Below are 22,381 nucleotides of genomic sequence, written 5' to 3' on the forward strand. Positions count from 1 at the left end.
TATTTGTCAGAATGGGACAAGGCACAGACGCTGATATCTTTTTAACAGTAATCAAAGCCAAATTTCAACCAAAACTATCAGCACCTAAAATTTAAGAAGTCCACATAATTGACACACAATTTTTGTCAGACAACAGGAATAAATTCATTAAACAGATTCACACAAAGACGACGGGACACTGGACTGAGATCAGAGCAGCCATAATAGAACCAGTGAAAGAACTACAACAACCACGAAAAAGAAGAAAACAAAGATGGTGGAACAAGATATGTGACTATGTGATAGAAGATATACACTGCATGGAAAAAATGGACCTGCTGCAAATAGAAAAGACGAACACAATCCCTGAGATCAGGAAACAGACACTTAAAAAAAATTAGAACAGAGAAACACAAATGCTACAAATACAATTAAAAGTAATGAATACAAATTTCAGATAGAACAACAATAGTTACTTCTATAAAGTTTTCAAAAAATAAACAACACAGTAAAAGCCAGTGAGATTTCACTTCAAAGATTCGGCAGGCAGACTGATTACCAAATATGAAGACAGATGCGAGTTATTAGCAAAATACTTCAGGAACCTTCTAACAGCGATGAAAACCCCCCTTCAGAACAATCATCACTGCATCAAGCTGAAAAATACATTGGCCAGTTGAAAAATATGGAAAGACAGGGTATAAGCTGAAATGTGGAAACTGAGAGGGAAGCAACCAGCTGAAATCATTCATGAGGTTATTACAGATTTCTGGGAGAAAGGAAGAATATCAGATGATTGGAAACAAGCCATAACCCATCTACCATATAAGAAGGGAGACATGACAGATAGCAGCCATTGCCGAGTCATGTCTTTACTTCCAGCCACCTATATCTTAACTCTTTCAGAAATCCTACAATTCTGTAGACAGACAGACAGTATTTCTAACACTAGAAGAAGCAGATATCAACAAAGCTACCAGACAATTAATTGAACAGACACTTACAGACATGACTTCGAAAAATTTCTGCAAGAAGTTCCTGAATCCTTCAGAATTAACTCAGGAGTTTAGCAGGGTGATAAGCTCTCACCAATTCTCTTCAATTTGGTGTGCGGGAAGGATAAACAACTACAAGAGAAAAACATTGAAGGAAACCATCTGGGACAAGGAAGAGGAATATTCGAAGTGAAGTGTCTCACTTGCTGATGCTAATGCACTTATTTTTAAGGAAAAATTAGTTGTAAAGACAATCACATAAAAACGTCATACAATTGCACCCTAAACCCAGACAACAAATATCGTATGAGGAAACACAATACGTGAGCACATGCACACACAGAGAGAAAATACATACAAATCAACATGGAGATATTGGAAGAGTTGATAAGTTTAAATATTTGAGAGAACGGATGCAATCAAATGGATCAGGCAACACCACATGTAAAGAAAGATGAAAAAACAAATGGAATTTGCGTACAATTTCACCCAAAACTGAATAATAAAAGATCAGTGTCATTTCAAACAACAGTAACGGGAAGCACTACACAGATCTGAATGTCTTACACCGAAAAAGACGGGTGAATAAGAATGACTGGAAGAGAAAGAAAGGCCAATACAGAGAAAAATTTTAGGGCCACAAAAGAACAAAAATAATGGGATTAATAAGAGAAATGAATATTTCAACAAACATACAGAAACAATTCCAGACACATTATGGAAGAGGCGATTAAAGTTTTACAGCCATATTCATAGGGTGAATGACAATAGGCTAATGAAGAACATTTTCAGTTTCATTTCAAAATAAAAAAAACTTAGAGAGAGATGGCTGGAATAGACAAGAAGGCACTTCAGAAGACTTACAATCACAAAAGACACCACACAGGACTGGAAAAATTTCAGGCTACTGATCAACACTGCAAAATCACCCATCCACCCAGAAAAAAAACAAAAAAAAACCTAGGAGAGTTATATCAAATGAACAGAGGTACGCCATTAGCCATCACATGAACTTCTGGGAAGATAAAGACTGCACCATAGTTTTACGATCTAAGTGGTCTACAAGTGGTAAAATTTTGTAGACCTAATAATAATAATAATAATAATAATAATAATAATAATAATAATAACACTGGAATATCATTCCTATTAATTATATTTTTTAAGTGCCTGGGACTTACTGATTCAAGTTCAACAGTGATTTCATAAACATCAAAATGAGTGGGGAAAAAAGTTCTTTAAGAAACCCTCCCTCTAGTTCAAGAAATGCTAAAACTTGCATCTGAAGAATTACATGTTTTATGACAGGAATTTGGAGAAGAAAAAGTAACGAGCTGCTAGTTAGCGAGATACATTCACAAAAAGGCTGCAGTTCTTTATCTTGTGTAGAACAAATATTTATTCTAGAGGTAATTCTGAAACTCCATTTTCTTCCTTTGGTAAACAGCCACTTTATACAACATACTAAATTTTGCAAAAACATGTTACTAACTCACCCTACAATAGTGAGACGAAATCAATAATCACCATAAAACTTTAAAGACCCATACAACGTCTCAAGCTTCCTTCTGGTACACTGGATATGTACAAGAAAAGATGCGCAAATTTCTCCCACCCTGGCCACCACTTGAAATGAGGTATCACTGTATGTACAAGCTGAAATGTGTTTTTTTTTCCACAGTCACTTTCTTATTATGTGCACTTTGGTTTCCAGTGAGATGTGACCTGCTTTTTTCAAATCATAATTATATCGAGACTGATGCATATAGGTTGTTGTGGTTGTGGTCTTCAGTCCTGAGACTGGTTTGGTGCAACTCTCAATGCTACCCTATCCTGTGCAAGTTTCTTCATCTCCCAGTACCTACTGCAACCTACATCCTTCTGAATCTGCTTAGTGTATTCATCTCTTGGTCTCCCTCTATGATTTTTACCCACCACGCTGCCTTCCAATGCTAAATTTGTGATCCCTTAATGCCTGAGAAAATGTCCTACCAACCGGTCCCTTCTTCTCGTCAAGTTGTGCCACAAACTCCTCTTCTCCCCAATTCTATTCAATACCTCCTCATTAGTTATGTGATCTACCCATCTAATCTTCAGCATTTTTCTGTAGCACCACATTTCGAAAGCTTCTACTCTCTTCCTGTCCAAACTATTTATCGTCCATGTTTCACTTCCATACATGGCTACACTCCATACAAATACTTTCAGAAATGACTTCCTGACACTCAAATCTATATTTGATGTTAACAAATTTCTCTTCTTCAGAAACGCTTTCCTTGCCATTGCCAGTCTACATTTTATATCCTCTCTACCACCACCATCATCAGTTATTTTGCTCCCCAAATAGCAGAAATCATTTACTACTTCAAGTGTCTCATTTCCTAATGTAATTGCCTGAGCATCACCCGAGTTAATTCGACTACTTTCCATTATCCTCGTTTTGCTTTTGTTGATGTTCATCTTATATCCTCCTTTCAAGACACTGTCCATTCCGTTCAACTGCTCTTCCATGTCCTTTGCTGTCTCTGACAGAATTACAATGTCATTGGTGAACCTCAAAGTTTTAATTTCTTCTCCATGGATTTTAATACCTACTCCGAATTTTTCTTTTGTTCCCTTTACTGCTTGCTCAATATACAGATTGAATAACATTGGGGAGAGGCTACAACCCTGTCTCACTCCCTTCCCAACCACTGCTTCCCTTTCATGCCCCTCTACTCTTATAACTGCCATCTGGTTTCTGTACAAATTGTAAATAGCCTTTTGCTCCCTGTATTTTACCCCTGCCACCTTCAAAATTCGAAAGAGAGTATTCCAATCAACATTGTCAAAAGCTTTCTCTAAGTCTACAAATGCTATAAATGTAGGTTTTCCTTTCCTTAATCTTTCTTCTAAGATAAGTCGTAGGGTCAGTATTGCCTCACGTGTTCCAACATTTCTACGGACTCCAAACTGATCTTCCCTGAGGTCGGCTTCTACCAGTTTTTCCATTCATCTGTAAAGAATTTGCGTTACTATTTTGCAGGCATGACTTATTGAACTGATAGTTTGGTAATTTTCACATCTGTCAACACCTGCTTTCTTTGGGATTGGAATTATTATATTCTTCTTGAAGTCTGAGGGTACTTCACCTGCCTCATACATCTTGCTCACCATATGGTAGAGTTTTGTCAGGACTGGCTCTCCCAAGGCCGTCAGTAGTTCTAATGGAATGTTGTCTACTCCCGGGGCCTTGTATCGGCTCAGGTCTTTCAGTGCTCTGTCAAACTCTTCATGCAGTATCATATTTCCCATTTCATCTTCATCTACATTCTCTTCCATTTCTATAATATTGTCCTCAAGTACATCGCCCTTGTATAGACCCTCTATATACTCCTTCCACCTTTCTGCTTTCCCTTCTTTGGTTAGGACTGGGTTTCCATCTCAGCTCTTGATATTCATAGAAGTGTTTCTCTTTTCTTCCAAGGTCTCTTTAAATTTCCTGTAGGCAGTATCTATCTTACCCCTAGTGAGATAAGCCTCAACATCCTTACATTTGTCCTCTAGCCATCCCTGCTTAGCCATTTTGCACTTCCTGTCAATCTCATTTTTGAGACGTTTGTATTCCTTTTCGCCTGTCTCATTTACTGCATTTTTATATTTTCTCCTTTCATCAATTAAATTCAATATTTCTTCTGTTACCCAAGGATTTCTACTAGCCCTCATCTTTTTACCTACTTGATCCTCTGCTGCCTTCACTACTTCATCCCTCATATAGGTAATGATATTTAATGTTAGTTATTACAAAGTATGTGAAAGAATACAAAACAATTCCGAGTTGCCATTCTTACCTTGAATAAATTTTGTTTTGATTCCTGGACCCATGACAATGCTCTTGGGAAGAGGACAAGAATCAACAGTCAGTATGTGATTTATTTTATATTTTTCCAGAGCTTCTAAATCAGTTGCTGCTGTAAGGTTTCCTGAGGGAGGAGATCATCACATGGTATAAATAGTACTTTCAGTAATTCATATATAAAGGCATGTAAAATATCATTTTAAAATATCTGAATGATAGTTCTTACTTACTTATTATACTTATCTAGTAAAGACCCAAAAGTATTATTAGAAAAAAAAACAGCATAAACATTCCAAATTATGTAGAGCAGAATTTGATCTTATGCAAGCAATGGTTACTAACATCAAACGTACAAAAATGCAGACTTGTACACTTCACTCAACTAAAAATGCAGTAGCAATTCACAACAGTATTAATGGCTCACAAATGTGCTCACAGGGTGCAAATATGTATATGAGCAGAAACACGATATGGAATGATTGAAAATTTAGTTGCATGTCACTGACTCTTCAGTACTTGAGGACACTGCAGCCTATTCACGAGAAAAGATTGTTTGCAAAATCCTAGTCAAGATCTGTTTGGAATATCTACATCTACAACTATATTCCGCAGATCACTGTAAATTTTATGGCAAAGGATACTTCCCACTGTACCATACATTAAGGTTTCCTCTTGGTCCATTAGCATACTGCGAATAGGAAGAATGGCTGCTGCCTCTGTGCATGGTGCAATAGATCTAATCCTGTTTTTGCAGTCACTATGGGAGTGTTACTTCCTTATGTTTGAGCTCATTATATGTTTTCAAATTCTACAATAGATTCACTCCAGAGTTATTGGATGGTACTTCTGTGGACCATTTCTGGTACTATTCTTGTAGACAGGTGTGACCAGTGTTTTCTTCCAACCATCTGATAGTTTTTTTTTATTTTTATTTTTTTTATTTTTTTTTATGATTAATCATACAAATGATCCACAAAACATGAAGCTAAATCTATGGTATATTATGATTAAAAAAGGGGCTATAGCACAGTCAGCAAGAGAGAATCCTTGACAGCTGTCAATGTTGTTGCTACCTTTAAACTGTGAAGTTCAAATGGCTACAGATGAAAACAAGTCATCCATTCAGTTGTGACTACACTGAGACATTGCCATAGACACACACACAAAATTGCATTAAGTGACTGGTTGACATAGATGTGCAAAGTAGATGCACCAAGACTATCGCAACTACCAGGGATATTCTTTCACTGACTCTACTACAATACCTTAAAGTGTTTATTAATGATTCTGTCAACAGTCATAGTATTTATATTAGGCAACTAGTTTCAAACTTTACAGGTTCTTCTTCAAGCCTGTTCTGACTGGGCTGCACAGACAGTGCTGATCTTAATAATAAACAGCAAAGTGGCATTCTGCAAACATTTATAAAGCATGTGTTGCCAGTCCGATTTTTATTATTACGATCTGGCACAGTCAGTGCAGCTTCCATAGGACAGGCATGAAAATGAACATGTAAGGTTTGAAACTAGTTGCCTAATATAAATACTGTGACTGTTGACAGAACCGTTAATAAACACTTTAAGGAATTTAATAAAGTTGCTGGTTCCCTGTCAACAAAATGCTGAAACTGAAGTATCTGCTACATTATACTAGAAACTCAGCCTGGCTCCACACAGGGGGCACTAAGTATCTCCAGCTGGAATTCCTTGTGGACTAGTCTACCTGTTAGTAAAATTGTATCAAAATCCCTACAGCACTTCCTGACATTAGTCTTCACACTGACAGAAAAATGCGGTAATGGACTTTAATTTATAATTTGTATAGAAGTTATCTGTTGCAAATTGTGTATGATTAAAAGCACAATAGGGGCCAACCAAATGCAGCAATGTAGCTGTTAAACACATATTCGGGAGGATGGAGTTTGCTCTATCCGACTATCTCCGTTAAATTTTACTAAATCATTCAATAAAATGCTGGAATGATTCCTTGAACCACTGTCAACCATCTGTTCTACCCTCTCAAAACATCTGTGTGTAAGTACATCAGAGTTATTTCTTTTCATTGTATTATGATGACAAATCACATAACTGAGAGACAATCCCTGCATGATTAAATAAATAAATATTACCTAAAATTCTGGAATCTTAAGTTTTGAAGCAAATACCGGGTGGTTATAATTAAACTTTCCCCATTTTACATGTTACAACATGGAAACTAATTACCACACAAGTACCAAACTTAGTAACATTAATGACAAGGACAAACGGAAGAGAAATACTGCAGAATCAATTCAATTGAAATACTTTTAATGTGCTGCTACAATACATCATACCATTACACACCAGGGCCATTACTGCTACAAAAGGGGCTCAATATGGTGCGCATCAGTGTCCAGAAGATTCTGAAAGCACTGGATTGCATTTTGCATAGCAGAAGGAAGCATATCCGTAGGTATGCTGGCTACCTCTCTTGATTTGCTGCACTTCAGATCAGCACGTGTGAATGTTCCCCTGATAAACCCTGTCCTTCCGGTAGCCCAACTACCAGAAATCACAGGGAGTGGGATCAGGTGATCATGCCAGCCAAGCATTTGGAAATGATCAGCTGATAATTTGATCATTTCCAAATGTATGTTGGATAAGCAGGTGAACTTCACAAGAAATGTGTGGTGGGCACCATCTTGCATGAAAATTGTTGAGTTCAATGTGACTCTCTCTGGTTGAGTAGGTATGACATGCTGGCGAAACATATCACAGTAGCGCTGGCCAGTCACACTGTACGTCTTTGGTCCTCGGGTGCCCATACAGTGACACGTTCACCACAAAGAGGAGCTTCATGCACAGTGACTGGATGTGAAGATCCCCACACTCAGCAATTCTGTGTGTTCATCTCACCCGTCAGAGAAAAATGAGCTACATCTTTCCCATAGGATGGTCCAGCGCCAACCCTCATCAACTTCAATCCTTGCGAGAAAGTGGAGGGCGAAGTCAACACGTCATCATGTGTCTTGTGGTGCAAACTATTGTATGATATAGATCTTGTATATATACCATTTGAGAATGGTTTGAAGCACTTTCTGTACAGTGGACCACGGGACGTTCAACTGTTGTGACATGGCATGTGCACTTGCACTGTCTGACAATCGGGAATTGTGTATAACATTGTCTGCCATAGGAACAGCAATTCCATCAATCACCTGTGGTGCAACTGGTTGTTAGCCTCTTCCCAGAGCGACATCCATTTCCCCAGTTGATCCGAACTACTACTTCACGCTCAGCACAGAAAATGGAGACAGATAGCCCTTCCATAATCCTTTCACACTGCTATATTCTCAAAGTGAGGCTGCAGCATTACTGTTGTTTTGATGTTAGAGATTCACCAATAATGACCTGCTCCTTCTGTCCAAGCTTATGTTGACACGTCAACACATGCAGTGCAACTGGTCAGGTATGTGAGACTATGAATCACAATGACTTATGATGACACACCTGGTGGCCATTGTTGTAGCTGGATGGAGGCGCCATGATGCATAGAAATCATGCACCCCATACTCTGAACATTAGTTAAATCACATTTGGTACTCATATGGTAATTAGTTTGTGTGTTATAACATGTTAAATAGGGAAATTTTAATTATAACTGCCCAATATATTGCTGAACATGGTGTGCAAGCAAACACGGAATATAAAATGTATACATGAAATAGCTGAATCCATGGACACATTTTACGTTCCACTGTTGAAAGATTTCAACAGATGAGGTGAAGATTTCAACAGATGAGGTGAACAATATTGAATAGAAATCACTTTAAGAATGACATTAATTGTCCCATGGAAATTTCAAGAACTGATTTTCAGAGGGAATATATGGTCAAACTAGTCTGTAAAATTTTATTGGATGACATCATAAAACAAAGAACAGAAGACACAAACAAAACTTCCTGATCGTATGCAATGTCATCTCCAGTGGACACAACACACTTTCGACAACATTATAAACTGAAAACCATCAACAAGGTTTCTAATCCAAGCACTGATGTCACAAGCCTTTGGGTGCATGTCAAAATACAATACAGACAGCTATATACTATGACTGTGTTGGGTGTTTACCCTTCTTTTGATCTGACCGGTACCACCAAATCTCATCACATGTTTTGAAGTTTGCAGAAAATATGGATCTCTGTCATATACATAAATGAAATCTAGTATTTTTTTCTTCCCATGATGCTTTCTGTTCATCAGTCAATTTGAGTGGCATAAACTGGGAATGGGTCATCTATTTATTCAAATATTTGTGAATTATAGTGGCCAAAATCTGCAGGAATGATTCCGAAACCAGTGGAAAAGGCCAACCGACCGAGGGTGTCACAGTGAGTCGCCGGAAAGTAAACAGGTGGACAACAACTAGAGAAAGAAAAACAATAGAGACAGCACAGAAGAGTTAGTCCAGTGAATAAACCAAGATCAAAACATGAGACATAGTGAATTCAGAACCAAGACAACAATGTGTAGCGAGAGCAATACAATAGCACAGAGAAAGCGCGACAGACTGACTGACCAGCTACATAGCTGGCTTTTAAAGGGCAGCTGTGAGCATTGATGGGTCGGCAAGATGGGCATGTCTGCACAGTCAGTGCTGCACCAGTGTTCACAGATTAGAGCAGTACTGTCTAGTGTGGTCGTCATCGAGATCCCTGTCTTCCACAGACTTTGAAACTCACTGAGCCAGGATATCAGATGAATGACAGCTAATAACAATGTCCTTGCTAATCCCCCATTGATGTGATATTGATCTCAAGAGGTAGTAGCTAAATTTGTACCACTACCTGTTGTGCTTGTTTGCACTTGTGGATCACTGACAGTTTCCTTTCTGGAAGAGTCGGAATCAGCTGTAAGTACATTTACACTTCCAGCATTCATTTTGTAAACTTTTACTAGTAATGAGTGTGCCCAAATCAATTTCAGTTCTCCTTGACATACATCTCTTTGCACATACATGCATGAATTATTAACACACACTGACATTTCATTTCATTGTAGGTCAGTTCACTAAATATTTTAGATGCACCTCATTTAAACAACACTCACCTACATTTAACTGATGTACAAGCCAAGACAGTAACAGTAATTGAAGGATATAAAGCAGGCACACAAGCAATCACTCTTCACATGTTCCTTCTGCAAATGTAGTGAGAGAAATGCATCAGGTACAGTAGAGCATTAAGTACCGGTACTCACTGCCATACATTTAAATGTATAACGTAGATATGGATACAGCAGTGCACATCTCTGTTGGAATGGTGTGACTCATTCTTTGCATCAGAGTGATAGCCACCATGTGACATCACATTGGTCTTTTTTTTAAAAAAAAATCAGTTACCATGCCATCCACGAGTGTCTGGACAGTAACTCTGACATCACTTACAGCCTTTACATACGACCAGAATTTCTTTGGGTTTTGTGACAGATTTTTTGATATGATGTTGATATGACTATCACTGAAAGTTTCACACATAGCCCATTTGCCAGTTAAATGTGTTTCATTCAGCACCTCTTTACCTATAGCCCTTTGCTTTCTTTTATATCTACAAGGCAATAGTTACTCTTTCTTTATAAGTTCGTTTACAGAAACTGTACTCTATGGAGGGTCCCTTCCAATATGAATTGTTCTACTAGGTACAAGGCTATGAAGTGTAAGTTGAAATACTCATTTAAACTTGAGCCACATGTCCTCTAAGGTAAATGTTTTGAATTCCTCTTTCAGATATGACACTACTGCCTCTCTGCTTCAATTACTAAACATGTAAATTCTTCTACTTGTTTTAGCTACCCTCTGTGCTTTCAACTTTGGTAATAATTGTTGATAAAAAAGCCACAGTGTTGTAGAGGCTATTTTAAATTTGTGTTTAACACAATGGGCACTAACTGATGAAGGAAAATGTGTGTTAGGAATGTACTTGTAAATCAGTGCCAAGGTGTGGATTTAACGAGATATTATCCTACTTTAAGGGTGTTGAAAAACAGTGAAGATAAAATTTAAGATAGATACTGTAAACCTGCTAGGTACGTGTGAACTGGAACTAAATATCTGAGAAACGAAGATAATGCCCTGCCTCTAAACGTTATAACTCAGACATAAACGCTAAAAGAAGAATTATGATCAGAGTAACAAAATGTCAACTATTGTAAAGTAAAATGTGTATCTCTTTCTAGGTGACAACTGTAATGAGGGTAGGATGTGTCAGTCATTATAAAGTAAATGTCCATCTCCTTCAGGGAAGTGATTTGAAATCAGAATAGGAAGTGTCTTTCATTGTAAAGTAATTATGTATTGCTTCCAGGTAACTAGAATTATAGTCATGGTAGGCAATAAATAACTGTCTAAAAGAAATGTAATCATTCATGCTAAAGTAATACAATAGACTAAAACTTACATAAAAATTTGTAGTCACAGAGCACAGTACCCATAAATTTTTCCTCAGTGGAGGGAGCTGTCCCATATGGGGTCAATGCAACCCCTGCGAGCAAGAGTGGTAGCCATTGTGACTGATTCTGCTTACTGAATACGAAGACACGCAAGTGAAAGGGCATTGACTGGGTGTAGCCCAATGTGATATATGGCCGCCACAAGGGATGTAAGGTGGTGGCACATCACCCAAGAGAGTTCAGTTAATCATGGAACAGTAAGTCAGAAGGCCCCTGTGTAGGTTGGGCCTCGACTCCGAATCTGCCTTGGCTCTGTTGTTTGATATTTGCTGTGTGTACCTTCCTCCAGCAGGTACTTTGTAGACTGTCTGGAGTGGACTACTGTACTTTCAAGTGTTCATTCAGGCAAGCACTAAAGTTGTTAATCAAGTGTTGCATTTTGTTTGTATTTTCTTGGCAGAGTGCCATAATTCCTCAAAATATTCGATTACCCAACGCCATAAATAGCTAATTAAATAGACCTCCCTCTGAATACTGTCAACAAGTTCCTATATCATTTGCTGGATGCGAAAAGATGTGGAGCACAAATGAATGAAATTCAACAGCATTATACAAAATGACCACCCCCCAAGAACCATGGACCTTGCCGTTGGTGGGGAGGCTTGCGTGCCTCAGTGATACAGATGGCCGTACCATAGGTGCAACCACAATGGAGGGGTATCTGTTGAGAGGCCAGACAAATGTGTGGTTCCTGAAGAGGGGCACCAGACTTTTCAGTAGTTGCAGGGGCAACAGTCGGGATGATTGACTGATCTGGCCTTGCAACACTAACCAAAACGGCCTTGCTGTGCTGGTACTGTGAACGGCTGAAAGCAAGGGGAAACTACAGCCATAATTTTTCCTGAGGGCATGCAGCTTTACTGTATGGTTAAATGATGATGGCGTCCTCTTGGGTAAAATATTCCGGAGGTAAAATAGTCCCCCATTCGGATCTCCGGGCGGGGACTACTCAAGACGACGTCGCTATCAGAAGAAAGAAAACGGGCATTCTGCGGATCGGAGCGTGGAATGTCAGATCCCTTAATCGGGCAGGTAAGTTTGAAAACTTAAAAAGGGAAATGGATAAAAAAAATGGTTGAAATGGCTCTGAGCATTATGGGACTCAACTGCTGAGGTCATTAGTCCCCTAGAACTTAGAACTAGCTAAACCTAACTAACCTAAGGACATCACAAACATCCATGCCCGAGGCAGGATTCGAACCTGCGACCGTAGCGGTCTTGCGGTTCCAGACTGCAGCGCCTTTAACCGCATGGCCGCTTCGGCCGGCGGAAATGGATAGGTTGAAGTTAGATACAGTGGGAATTAGTGAAGTTCGGTGGCAGGAGGAACAAGACTTCTGGTCAGGTGAATACAGGGTTATAAATACAAAATCAAATATGGGTAATGCAGGAGTAGGTTTAATAATGAATAAAAAAATTGGAGTGCGGGTAAGCTACTACCAACAGCACAGTGAACGCATTATTGTGGCCAAGGTAGACACGAAGCCCATGCCTACTACAGTAATACAAGTTTATATGCCAACTAGCTCTGCAGATGATGAAGAAATTGACGAAATGTATAATGAGATAAAAGAAATTATTCAGGTAGTGAAGGGAGATGAAAATTTAATAGTCATGGGTGACTGGAATTCGTGAGTAGGAAAAGGAAGAGAAGGAAACATAGTGGGTGAATATGGATTGGGGGAGAGAAATGAAAGAGGAAGCCGTCTGGTAGAATTTTGCACAGAGCATAACTTAATCATAGCTAACACTTGGTTCAAGAATCATAAAAGAAGGTTGTATACATGGAAGAATCCTGGAGATACTAGAAGGTATCAGATAGATTATATAATGGTAAGACAGAGGTTTAGGAACCAAATGGTAAGACAGAGATTTTGGAACCAGGTTTTAAACTGTAAGACATTTCCAGGGGCAGATGTGGACTCTGACCACAATCTATTGGTTGTGAACTGTAGATTAAAACTGAAGAAACTGCAAAAAGGTGGGAATTTAAGGAGATGGGACCTGGATAAACTGACTAAACCAGAGGTTGTACAGAGTTTCAGGGAGAGTATAAGGGAACAATTGACAGGAATGGGGCACAGAAGAATGGGTAGCTCTGAGGGATGAAGCAGTGAAGGCAGCAGAGGATCAAGTAGGTAAAAAGACGAGGGCTAGTAGAAATCCTTGGGTAACAGAAGAAATATTGAATTTAATTGATGAAAGGAGAAAATATAAAAACGCAGTAAATGAAGCAGGCAAAAGGGAATACAAACGTCTCAAAAATGAGATTGACAGGAAGTGCAAAATGGCTAAGCAGGGATGGCTAGAGGACAAATGTAAGGATGTTGAGGCTTATCTCACTAGGGGTAAGATAGATACTACCTACAGGAAAATTAAAGAAACCTTTGGAGAAAGGAGAACCACTTGTACGAATATCAAGAGCTCAGATGGAAACCCAGTTCTAAGCAAAGAAGGGAAAGCAGAAAGGTGGAAGAAGTATATAGAGGGTCTATACAAGGGCGATGTACTTGAGGACAATATTATAGAAATGGAAGCGAATGTAGATGAAGATGAAATGGGAGATATGATACTGCGTGAAAAGTTTGACAGAGCACTGAAAGACCTGAGTGGAAACAAGGCCCCAGGAGTAGATAACATTCCATTAGAACTACTGACGGCCTTGGGAGAGCCAGTCCTGACAAAACTCTACCATATGGTGAGCAAGATGTATGAGACAGGCGAAATACCCTCAGACTTCAAGAAGAGTATAATAATTCCAATCCCAAAGAAAGCAGGTGTTGACAGATGTGAAAATTACCGAACTATCAGTTTAATAAGTCACAGCTGCAAAATAGTAACGCGAATTCTTTACAGACGAATGGAAAAACTGGTAGAAGCCGACCTCAGCGAAGATCAGTTTGGATTCGGTAGAAATGTTGGAACACGTGAGGCAATACTGACCCTGTGACTTACCTTAAAAAATAGATTAAGAAAAGGAAAACCTACATTTCTAGCATTTGTAGACTTAGAGAAATCTTTTGCCAATGTTGACTGGAATACTCTCTTTCAAATTCTAAAGGTGGCAGGGGTAAAATACAGGGAGCAAAAGGCTATTTACAATTTGTACAGAAACCAGATGGCAATTATAAGGGTCGAGGGGCATGAAAGTGAAGCAGTGGTTGGGAAGGGAGTGAGACAGGGTTGTAGCCTCTCCCCAATGTTATTCAATCTGTATATTGAGCAAGCAGTAAAGGAAACAAAAGAAAAATTCGGAGTAGGTATTAAAGTCCATGGAGAAGAAATAAAAACGTTGAGGTTCGCCGATGACATTGTAATTCTGTCAGAGACAGCAAAGGACTTGGAAGAGCAGTTGAACGGAATGGACAGTGTCTTGAAAGAAGGATATAAGATGAACATCAACAAAAGCAAAACGAGGATAATGGAATGTAGTCGAATTAAGTCGAGTGATGCTGAGGGAATTAGATTAGGAAATGGAACACTTTAAGTAGTAAAGGAGTTTTGCTATTTGGGGAGCAAAATAACTGATGATGGTCGAAGTAGAGATGATATAAATTGTAGACTGGCAATGGTAAGGAAAGCGTTTCTGAAGAAGAGAAATTTGTTAACATCGAGTATAGATTTGAGTGTCAGGAAGTCGTTTCTAAAAGTATTTGTATGGAGTGTAGCCACTTATGGAAGTGAAACATGGATGATAAATAGTTTGGACAAGAAGAGAATAGAAGCTTTCGAAATGTGGTGCTACAGAAGAATGCTGAAGATTAGATGGGTAGATCACATAACTAATGAGGAGGTATTGAATAGAATTGGGGAGAAGAGGAGTTTGTGGCACAACTTGACGAGAAGAAGGGACCGGTTGGTAGGACATGTTCTCAGGCATCAAGGGATCACAAATTTAGCATTGGTGGGCAGAGTGGAGGGTAAAAATCGTAGAGGGAGACCAAGAGATGAATACACTAAGCAGATTCAGAAGGATGTAGGTTGCAGTAAGTACTGGGAGACGAAGAAACGTGCACAGTATAGAGTAGCATCGAGAGCTGCATCAAACCAATCTCAGGACTGAAGACAACAACAACAACATACAAAATGCCATAAATAAATTTTTGTTGAGGAAGGTTTTGAGGGAATGAACAGACACACCACGGTTTGACAGCCATTCCAAAAAGTTGCTACTAAAGCAACGAGAACATCACGGATTAAGCAAAGTCAAATACTTGCTGGGAAAAAAAGGGGGGGCTGGGTGCAGTTAAAGTTATAGTGACAAGAACCCAACAAATCCGAAGATGACAACAAAACCAATATCGGCTGGCCGACTTGGTCAAGAGTGTCGACAGCTAGTTGCCAAAGAACAACAGACGGACAAAATGAGAGAATGACAGACAATGGAGATGGCATGGCATAATAACAAGTCCAAAGGGCAAATCATATTGAATACTAAGACGGAGCGAATTCAGAACTAAGGCAACAGTGTGTAGCAAGATTGATACAGTAACACAGAAAAATCACAAGTAAAGGACAGAGTGGCCGCACTGCTGGCCTTATAGGGCAGCTGCGAGCCACAATAGGCTGGCTGGGCAGGTGTGGCTTGTGGTGGTGCTTACACTGGCACCCCAAATTGCAGCAGCACTGCCTAGTGGCCATCACTGATGTCCATACTGTCCTGCAGGTCTTCAAATGTGCTGCACTACGGTACCAGAAAAGTGATCATAAGGAGCGCAATGTGAGAATCAGTTCAATGAACTGAAAAGTAAAATCTAGCCAACTGATCTGACAAACTTCTAATAAGTTTGGCCTTTTGTAGATTAAAATCAAAATAATCTATTTAGTTCCTCAGTGATCATACTGGTACCGAAATGTAAGATGACAGAGAGACGGCTGAAACAATGTATTCGGTTTCTGGAATTGTTTCCTGCAGAAGATCATAATACATTTACTCCTTTCAATTCACTGCACGAATGCCGAAATGGCAGGTTTTGAGAGAATTTCTCACGGAAAAGAAAATGTGAAACTGCTCAACAGTGGAAAGGCATCTAGCCTGCACTTTATATTTTGCAGTTTTAAAACATTGTTTTCTAAATCCCTGCCTCACCAGTACATAATCTACCAGATATCACATGTCCGTAAGTCTCTTCCACATACACAGTTTTCTTTCGTAATTCTTAAAACAAGTGTTTACATTATTCTTCTCTGTGCAACTTCTACCAAGTGGCTTCCACTTTCATTCCTTTTCCCCAGATCATGCTTTCCTACCACTTTTCTTTCCTTTCTTCTGCCCTCTATAAAAACCCAAAATATCACCATAACTAAATTTTTATTTCCCTTAACATACTGAATAACTTCTTTTATTTGAATGGAGACTCCATCAGGAGTAGCATGCACCAGGATCTTTACACCAATATTAATAACAACTGAGTCAGTGTTGGCCATTGAAGTAGAAATCTTTATTTCTGTTGCAATTTGATTCCAATCACTGTGTGACCATCTTCAGTGCTGTCGATAAAACAAAAATTTGCCTGCCTGCCCAACTATACAGGTAACAACATACAGACAAGATTGTTTTCATCAACATACCTAGTATTAAAGCCCTGTGGACTCACAAATGAAAGCATTAACATTTGCAATATCTGCACATATCAATGAAGAGTACTTGTCAGACTGAAGGTACAAATGCAACTGAGCTAGCTGCTTACATGGACTTACACAGCTATGCTCACTGCCAACACCAGACACAACAGCGCCCTTTTTAGTGATCATTATTACAAGATCTTTTATTAATGAGAATCGAAGACATAATAATGAAATGTAGTATCTAATCCATGCATCACACATCAAGAACATTACACAGCTCACGCCTTCTGGCATGTGTTTCAGGAACCATGTCCCAAAGTATGTGATTTAGCATGAACCATCCTAGAATGTAGTATTGCAACCATTATATTAACATAACAGTGAAATAATTCCACCAAAACCAAAAGAATCAGGTTCCCCTATTATGCCATTCGACATTTATTTTTATATCCATACATTTCCAAATGCCTTTTTAACAGACAATGTCTAAAATAAAATGTAGGTATAAAAATACACAACACCGTGAAAACATCTTTCAAATATCTCTTGACCTACTCAGATGTTTGTTTACCAGATTTCAATGTTGTCACATGACAATTCTCAAATTCTCTGTCCAAACTCGCTATTAGCTTCTTTTAAAACTATGAAGAGACAGGTAGTCAGTCTGACAAAACCATTTTGAGCCTCGTACTTGAGGACAAGAAACTTATTCATGTAATGATCCCCCAAATTCTTGAAGCAAAGGCACAGCTGTGGGGCATATACGGCTTCCAAAGTTGGAAGAAATTTATGAGAAGATTTTCAGATCCAGTTCTGTTGAATGATTATGATGTCAATCTCCACTTGAGAAATAATATAATTAAGCTGCAGTCACTAGTACACAATCAATTCTATTCACCAGAAGTCTTATCAATGTACTGATATATGCCTAATATAAATCCACTGTTTGATTTTTGCCTAAATTAAATCATGATGTTTAGAGGATCACCCAATACAATTTGAAATCCTGCTGAATTTTGCTTTATATTGCGCTCTCCATTGTGTATATAATGTGAAGAAATTTTGTTCATTTTGTGTGCATGGCAAAAAGCATTATGTTTTAAGCATTTGTTTACAGATTATCACTATTTTAATGAGTTTGTATAACGATAATGTATTATTTTAATTAGCAAAATACACTAATGTGAAACGGTAAAAAAATATGAATATAAAACAACCATTTAAAACATAAAACAAATATAAGTAAAATAAATAATTAGAATACTAATGAATATTCGAATATTTTGATTAGATATGTTGCAAATAATTCTATAGCACATTCTGTGCAGCTTCTTTTACACACAAGTGGTATTTCAGAGAGCACCTTTATTACACATGAATGTATGTGGGCTCAACCTTCTGTAATTTATGTTGTAACAAAAGTTTTCGTTTCTCAAAATTAATTAATGGTTGTCGGGTATTTTACAAAATTTCAAATTATTACAAAAGTTGATTATACAATTTTCAAGAATATTAATTAAATATCAACATTTAAATGAAAAAAAAAAAAATGTTTTGTATATCATTGTTTCGAGGATATTCTCTCTAAACTAAATATGCCAAATTACCTATCGGGATGTTTTAGCTCTTAAAAAGTGAAATTGGGCAGAAACAAAAATACATGTATTGCATTATTTTGCTCCCTCTACACACCCACCAAGTTTAAACAACATCATTTGTTTATACTTCCAGGGAATGTCCACCTACTAGCTTTATATTATGTACATCCCTCATGAGAGAATACATGCACTGGAAACGGCAAAACTCACGAACGTTAATATTTAATTACTTTTCAGTGACTGGAGTATGCAATATTAATGAAAATTCTTCTGAACTGTGTTGCGATTGTCAAGAGTGTATAATTTTACTGTCATTGAAACCAGCTACTGTTTGACCCAGTGATTTGTGTAATGGACTAATTTAAATGAATCACCCAATTGCAATCACCTTTAACAAATTGCAAAAGACTATACTAAATTGGAACTGTGTCATTTTTTGATAAATTTGAACCATTAATCTTGTACAATAAGAGAAGAAGTTACTTCCCATGGTAATTGCAAATGCTAGTCTATAGGCTTACACTAATTATTTTTCATAGTGTAGAAAGTCATCACCGTAGTAAATGAGAGAATTCCACAAGGAATAAAGTGTGTGGGATGTCACACCAAACAGTTGGTGTCATGTACATTATTGAAAGAACATCATACCCCATTTATGTGAACTTCCAGCTTTGAGGTGTTCAAGAAGAGGTGGTACTGTGGGAGAGTTTATGAACACAAGATCAGCTATTAGCTATGCTGCACATGCAATTCTCCCATGTGTCTCTTGGCATTATCTGAAAATGGTAATACCAAAGACAAACTGTGACTTCTCCCTACTTATTGGACCCCCCCCCCCCCTCTCCCCCCAGATTAGACAGGCAGTAATTATTGCAAATGTCAATGTTACTTGTGCCACACTCTTTTAGTATGTAATGTATCCAGATGAACCAATGTTTAAAAATTACTTTGACTGCAGACAGGTTGAGATAATTCTATCACCTACACAGTGAAGTAAACTGGGACCAAATTATATAAGTAAAATGATCTATGGGCATATGTGTGGGCAGAAAATGGCATTACAGCAAACAAAAAATAGTTCTGAAACACAACATGACACCTTGCTTGCTAACATGCAAAATTAATAAATATTTAAGGGAATGAAATAAGTAAAGGAAAGGCTAATATCAATAATCATGCAACACTGATATATGGTACTGGCCTGTCTGTATCTAAGCATATTCAGATTACAATGTGAGTGTACATGTAAACAAACAAATATTCTAACAGAATTGTTAAGGTTCTTGTGGCTAATTGTTGACAAACTGCCTCTTGGCTTCTGTCTTGGGTTCTTCGGTTAATGTTTGCTTGACGATTTTAGTGACATTAAGCCAGTACGAATGGCTGGCATTGTCAAAGCTTCACTTTCCATCATCTAGTCCACCACCAGCAATGTAGGGTGAAGCTTTGACAATGCCAGCCATTCATGCTGGAGAAATGTCAGAAAAACAGAAGCCAACAGGCAGTTTGTCAAATATTCTAATTCTAATTCTCTATCACTACCCATATATCTTATAGAAGTATCAGTTGATGCACCAAAAAATTCGATTTAAAAAAGAACACCTCACAGTAGCACCAGTTAAAGATGATGTAATATCAGAAATCAAATGTTTTATTAAGAAGACACCATACTGAATCTGTATTTTCAAAGTCAAAAACATCTAATATTTGCTAATGTAAATGTTTTGTCATAAGTATCCTGGTTGAACATTACATTCAAGGCAAAAGGACACAGCAATTATTTTGTGAATTATACGGAAGTGTACTACTCTTTCACATCCAGCTGCTCCAATGTTACAACAATAAGAGAGCATCAGTGAATGAGTTAAATAAACAGACAAATATACCCTACAAAAATTCAGTCTGTTGTGGGAACCATCCAGCATTAACTGTTATCAACAAAACAGCAGCAGCACATGTTGCATGTCACAGATTAAATACGTACTGCAGCCTAACTTATCCATATTCATCTACTTCTAATGTGACTAATAATTCCTTCACCAATGAGATGTTAGGCTTCTTTCCTTCTGCATCCACACTCCAAAAGCAGCACTCCAGACAGTATGGAAGATACTTGTACACACACTATACCTCAATTAAAATAACTTTAAAATAATGTTTGAGTGGGTTAAGTGGTGGGGGCCACCAAATCATATTTCTTTCTCATGAGTAATGTGTTCACAGTGTTGCCAGTTTTTATCACCAAAAGGACGGACACATCAAAATCCAGCATATATACAGTATGCAACAACATGACAAGAATTGTAGTTATTCTCATTACATCACATTTGTTGGCATCACCAATTCAAACCTTATTGTCATCTTTCAACCTAACCTAAGCCTCAGGCTGTGCTACAGATCAGTCTGTCTCCACAACTTTCACTGCAAAGAGATTCTGGTCATACATATAGTATTCTAGCGCCAAGGAACAGTCAATGCCTTCTCTGCGTGATAGCAATGGAAATACTATCGATGACAGCACTACGAAAGCAGAGTTATTGAATGTAGCCTCCCAAAATTCCTTCACCAAAGAAGAAGTAGTAAATATTCCAGAATTTGAACCAAAGACAGCTGCCAACATGAGTAACTTAGAAGTAGATATCCTTGGAGTCGTGAAGCAACTTAAATCACTTAATAAAAACAAGTCTTCTGATCCAGACTGTATACCAATTCAGTTGCTCTCAGAGTATACCAATGCAATAGCTCCATACTTAAATCATATACAACCGCACACTCAACAAAAGATCCGTACCCAAAGACTGGAAAGTTGCACAGGTCACACCAATATTCAAGAAAGGTTATAGGAGTAATCTACTAAATTACAGGCCCATATCATTAACGTCAATATGCAGCAGGATTTGGGAACATATATTGTGTTTTAACGTTATGAATTACCTCAAAGAGTATGGTCTATTGGCACAAAGTCAACATGAATTTAGAAAACATTGTTCTTGAGAAACACAACTAGCTCTTCACACACACACACACACACACACACACACACACACACACACACACACACACACACACACACACAAAAAAAAAGTGCTACTGACAAATGATTTCAAATTGATCCCGTATTTCTAGATTTCCAAAAGGCTTTTGATACAGTACCACACAAGTGGCTTGTAATGAAACTGCCTGCTTATGGAACACCATATCAGTTATGTGACTGGATTCGTGATTTCCTGTGAGAGGCATCACAGTTCCCAGTAATTGACGGAAAGTCATCAAGTAAAACAGAAATGACTTCTGGTGTTCCCAAGGTAGTGTTATAGGCTCTCTGCTGTTCTTTCTGAGCAGCCACCTTAGGTTGTTGCAGATGATGCTGTCGCTTATCATCTAGTTAACTCATCAGGAGAGCAAAACAAACTGCAAAATGATTTAGAAAAGATATATGAATGGTGCAAAAATTGGCAATTGACCCTAAATAATAAAAAATGTGATGTCATTCAAGGGAGTACTAAAAGGAATCCATTAAACTTCGGCTACACGATAAATCAGTTTAATCTAAAGGCCTTAAATTCAACTAAACACCTATGAATTACAATTCCATACAATTTAAATTGGAAAGGACACACAGAAAATGTTGTGGGAAAGGCAAACCAAAGATTGCGTTTTATTGGCAGAGCACTTAGAAAATGTAACAGATCTACTAGAGAGACTGTCTACATTATGCTTGTCTCTCTTCTTTTGGAGTACTGCTGCATGGTCTGGGATCCTTACCAGATAGGATTAACAGGATACATCGAGAAAGTTCAAAGACGAGTAGCACATTTTGTATTACCGAGAAATAGTGGACAGATTGATGAAATCTTCTCGGGCTTCCATCTGGGTCATTCTCATCATCTTCTGGCGAAGTTCGCCATTGACAATGAC

At 38.1% G+C, this 22,381-nt stretch overlaps 1 protein-coding gene across 1 annotated transcript in view; it reads right to left on the reverse strand.

The window, feature by feature from the left end:
- Positions 1 to 22,381, reverse strand: part of LOC124556567 (dual specificity protein phosphatase MPK-4) — a 134,817-nt gene that overhangs the window by 106,284 nt on the left and 6,152 nt on the right. The window contains exon 3 of the mRNA XM_047130522.1: positions 4,805 to 4,936. Coding sequence (XP_046986478.1) covers positions 4,805 to 4,936 — 132 coding nt within the window. The remainder of the gene's footprint in view (positions 1 to 4,804; positions 4,937 to 22,381) is intronic.

Source organism: Schistocerca americana, chromosome X (genome assembly GCF_021461395.2).
Source record: "Schistocerca americana isolate TAMUIC-IGC-003095 chromosome X, iqSchAmer2.1, whole genome shotgun sequence".
Classification (NCBI taxonomy): Eukaryota; Metazoa; Arthropoda; class Insecta; order Orthoptera; family Acrididae; genus Schistocerca; species Schistocerca americana.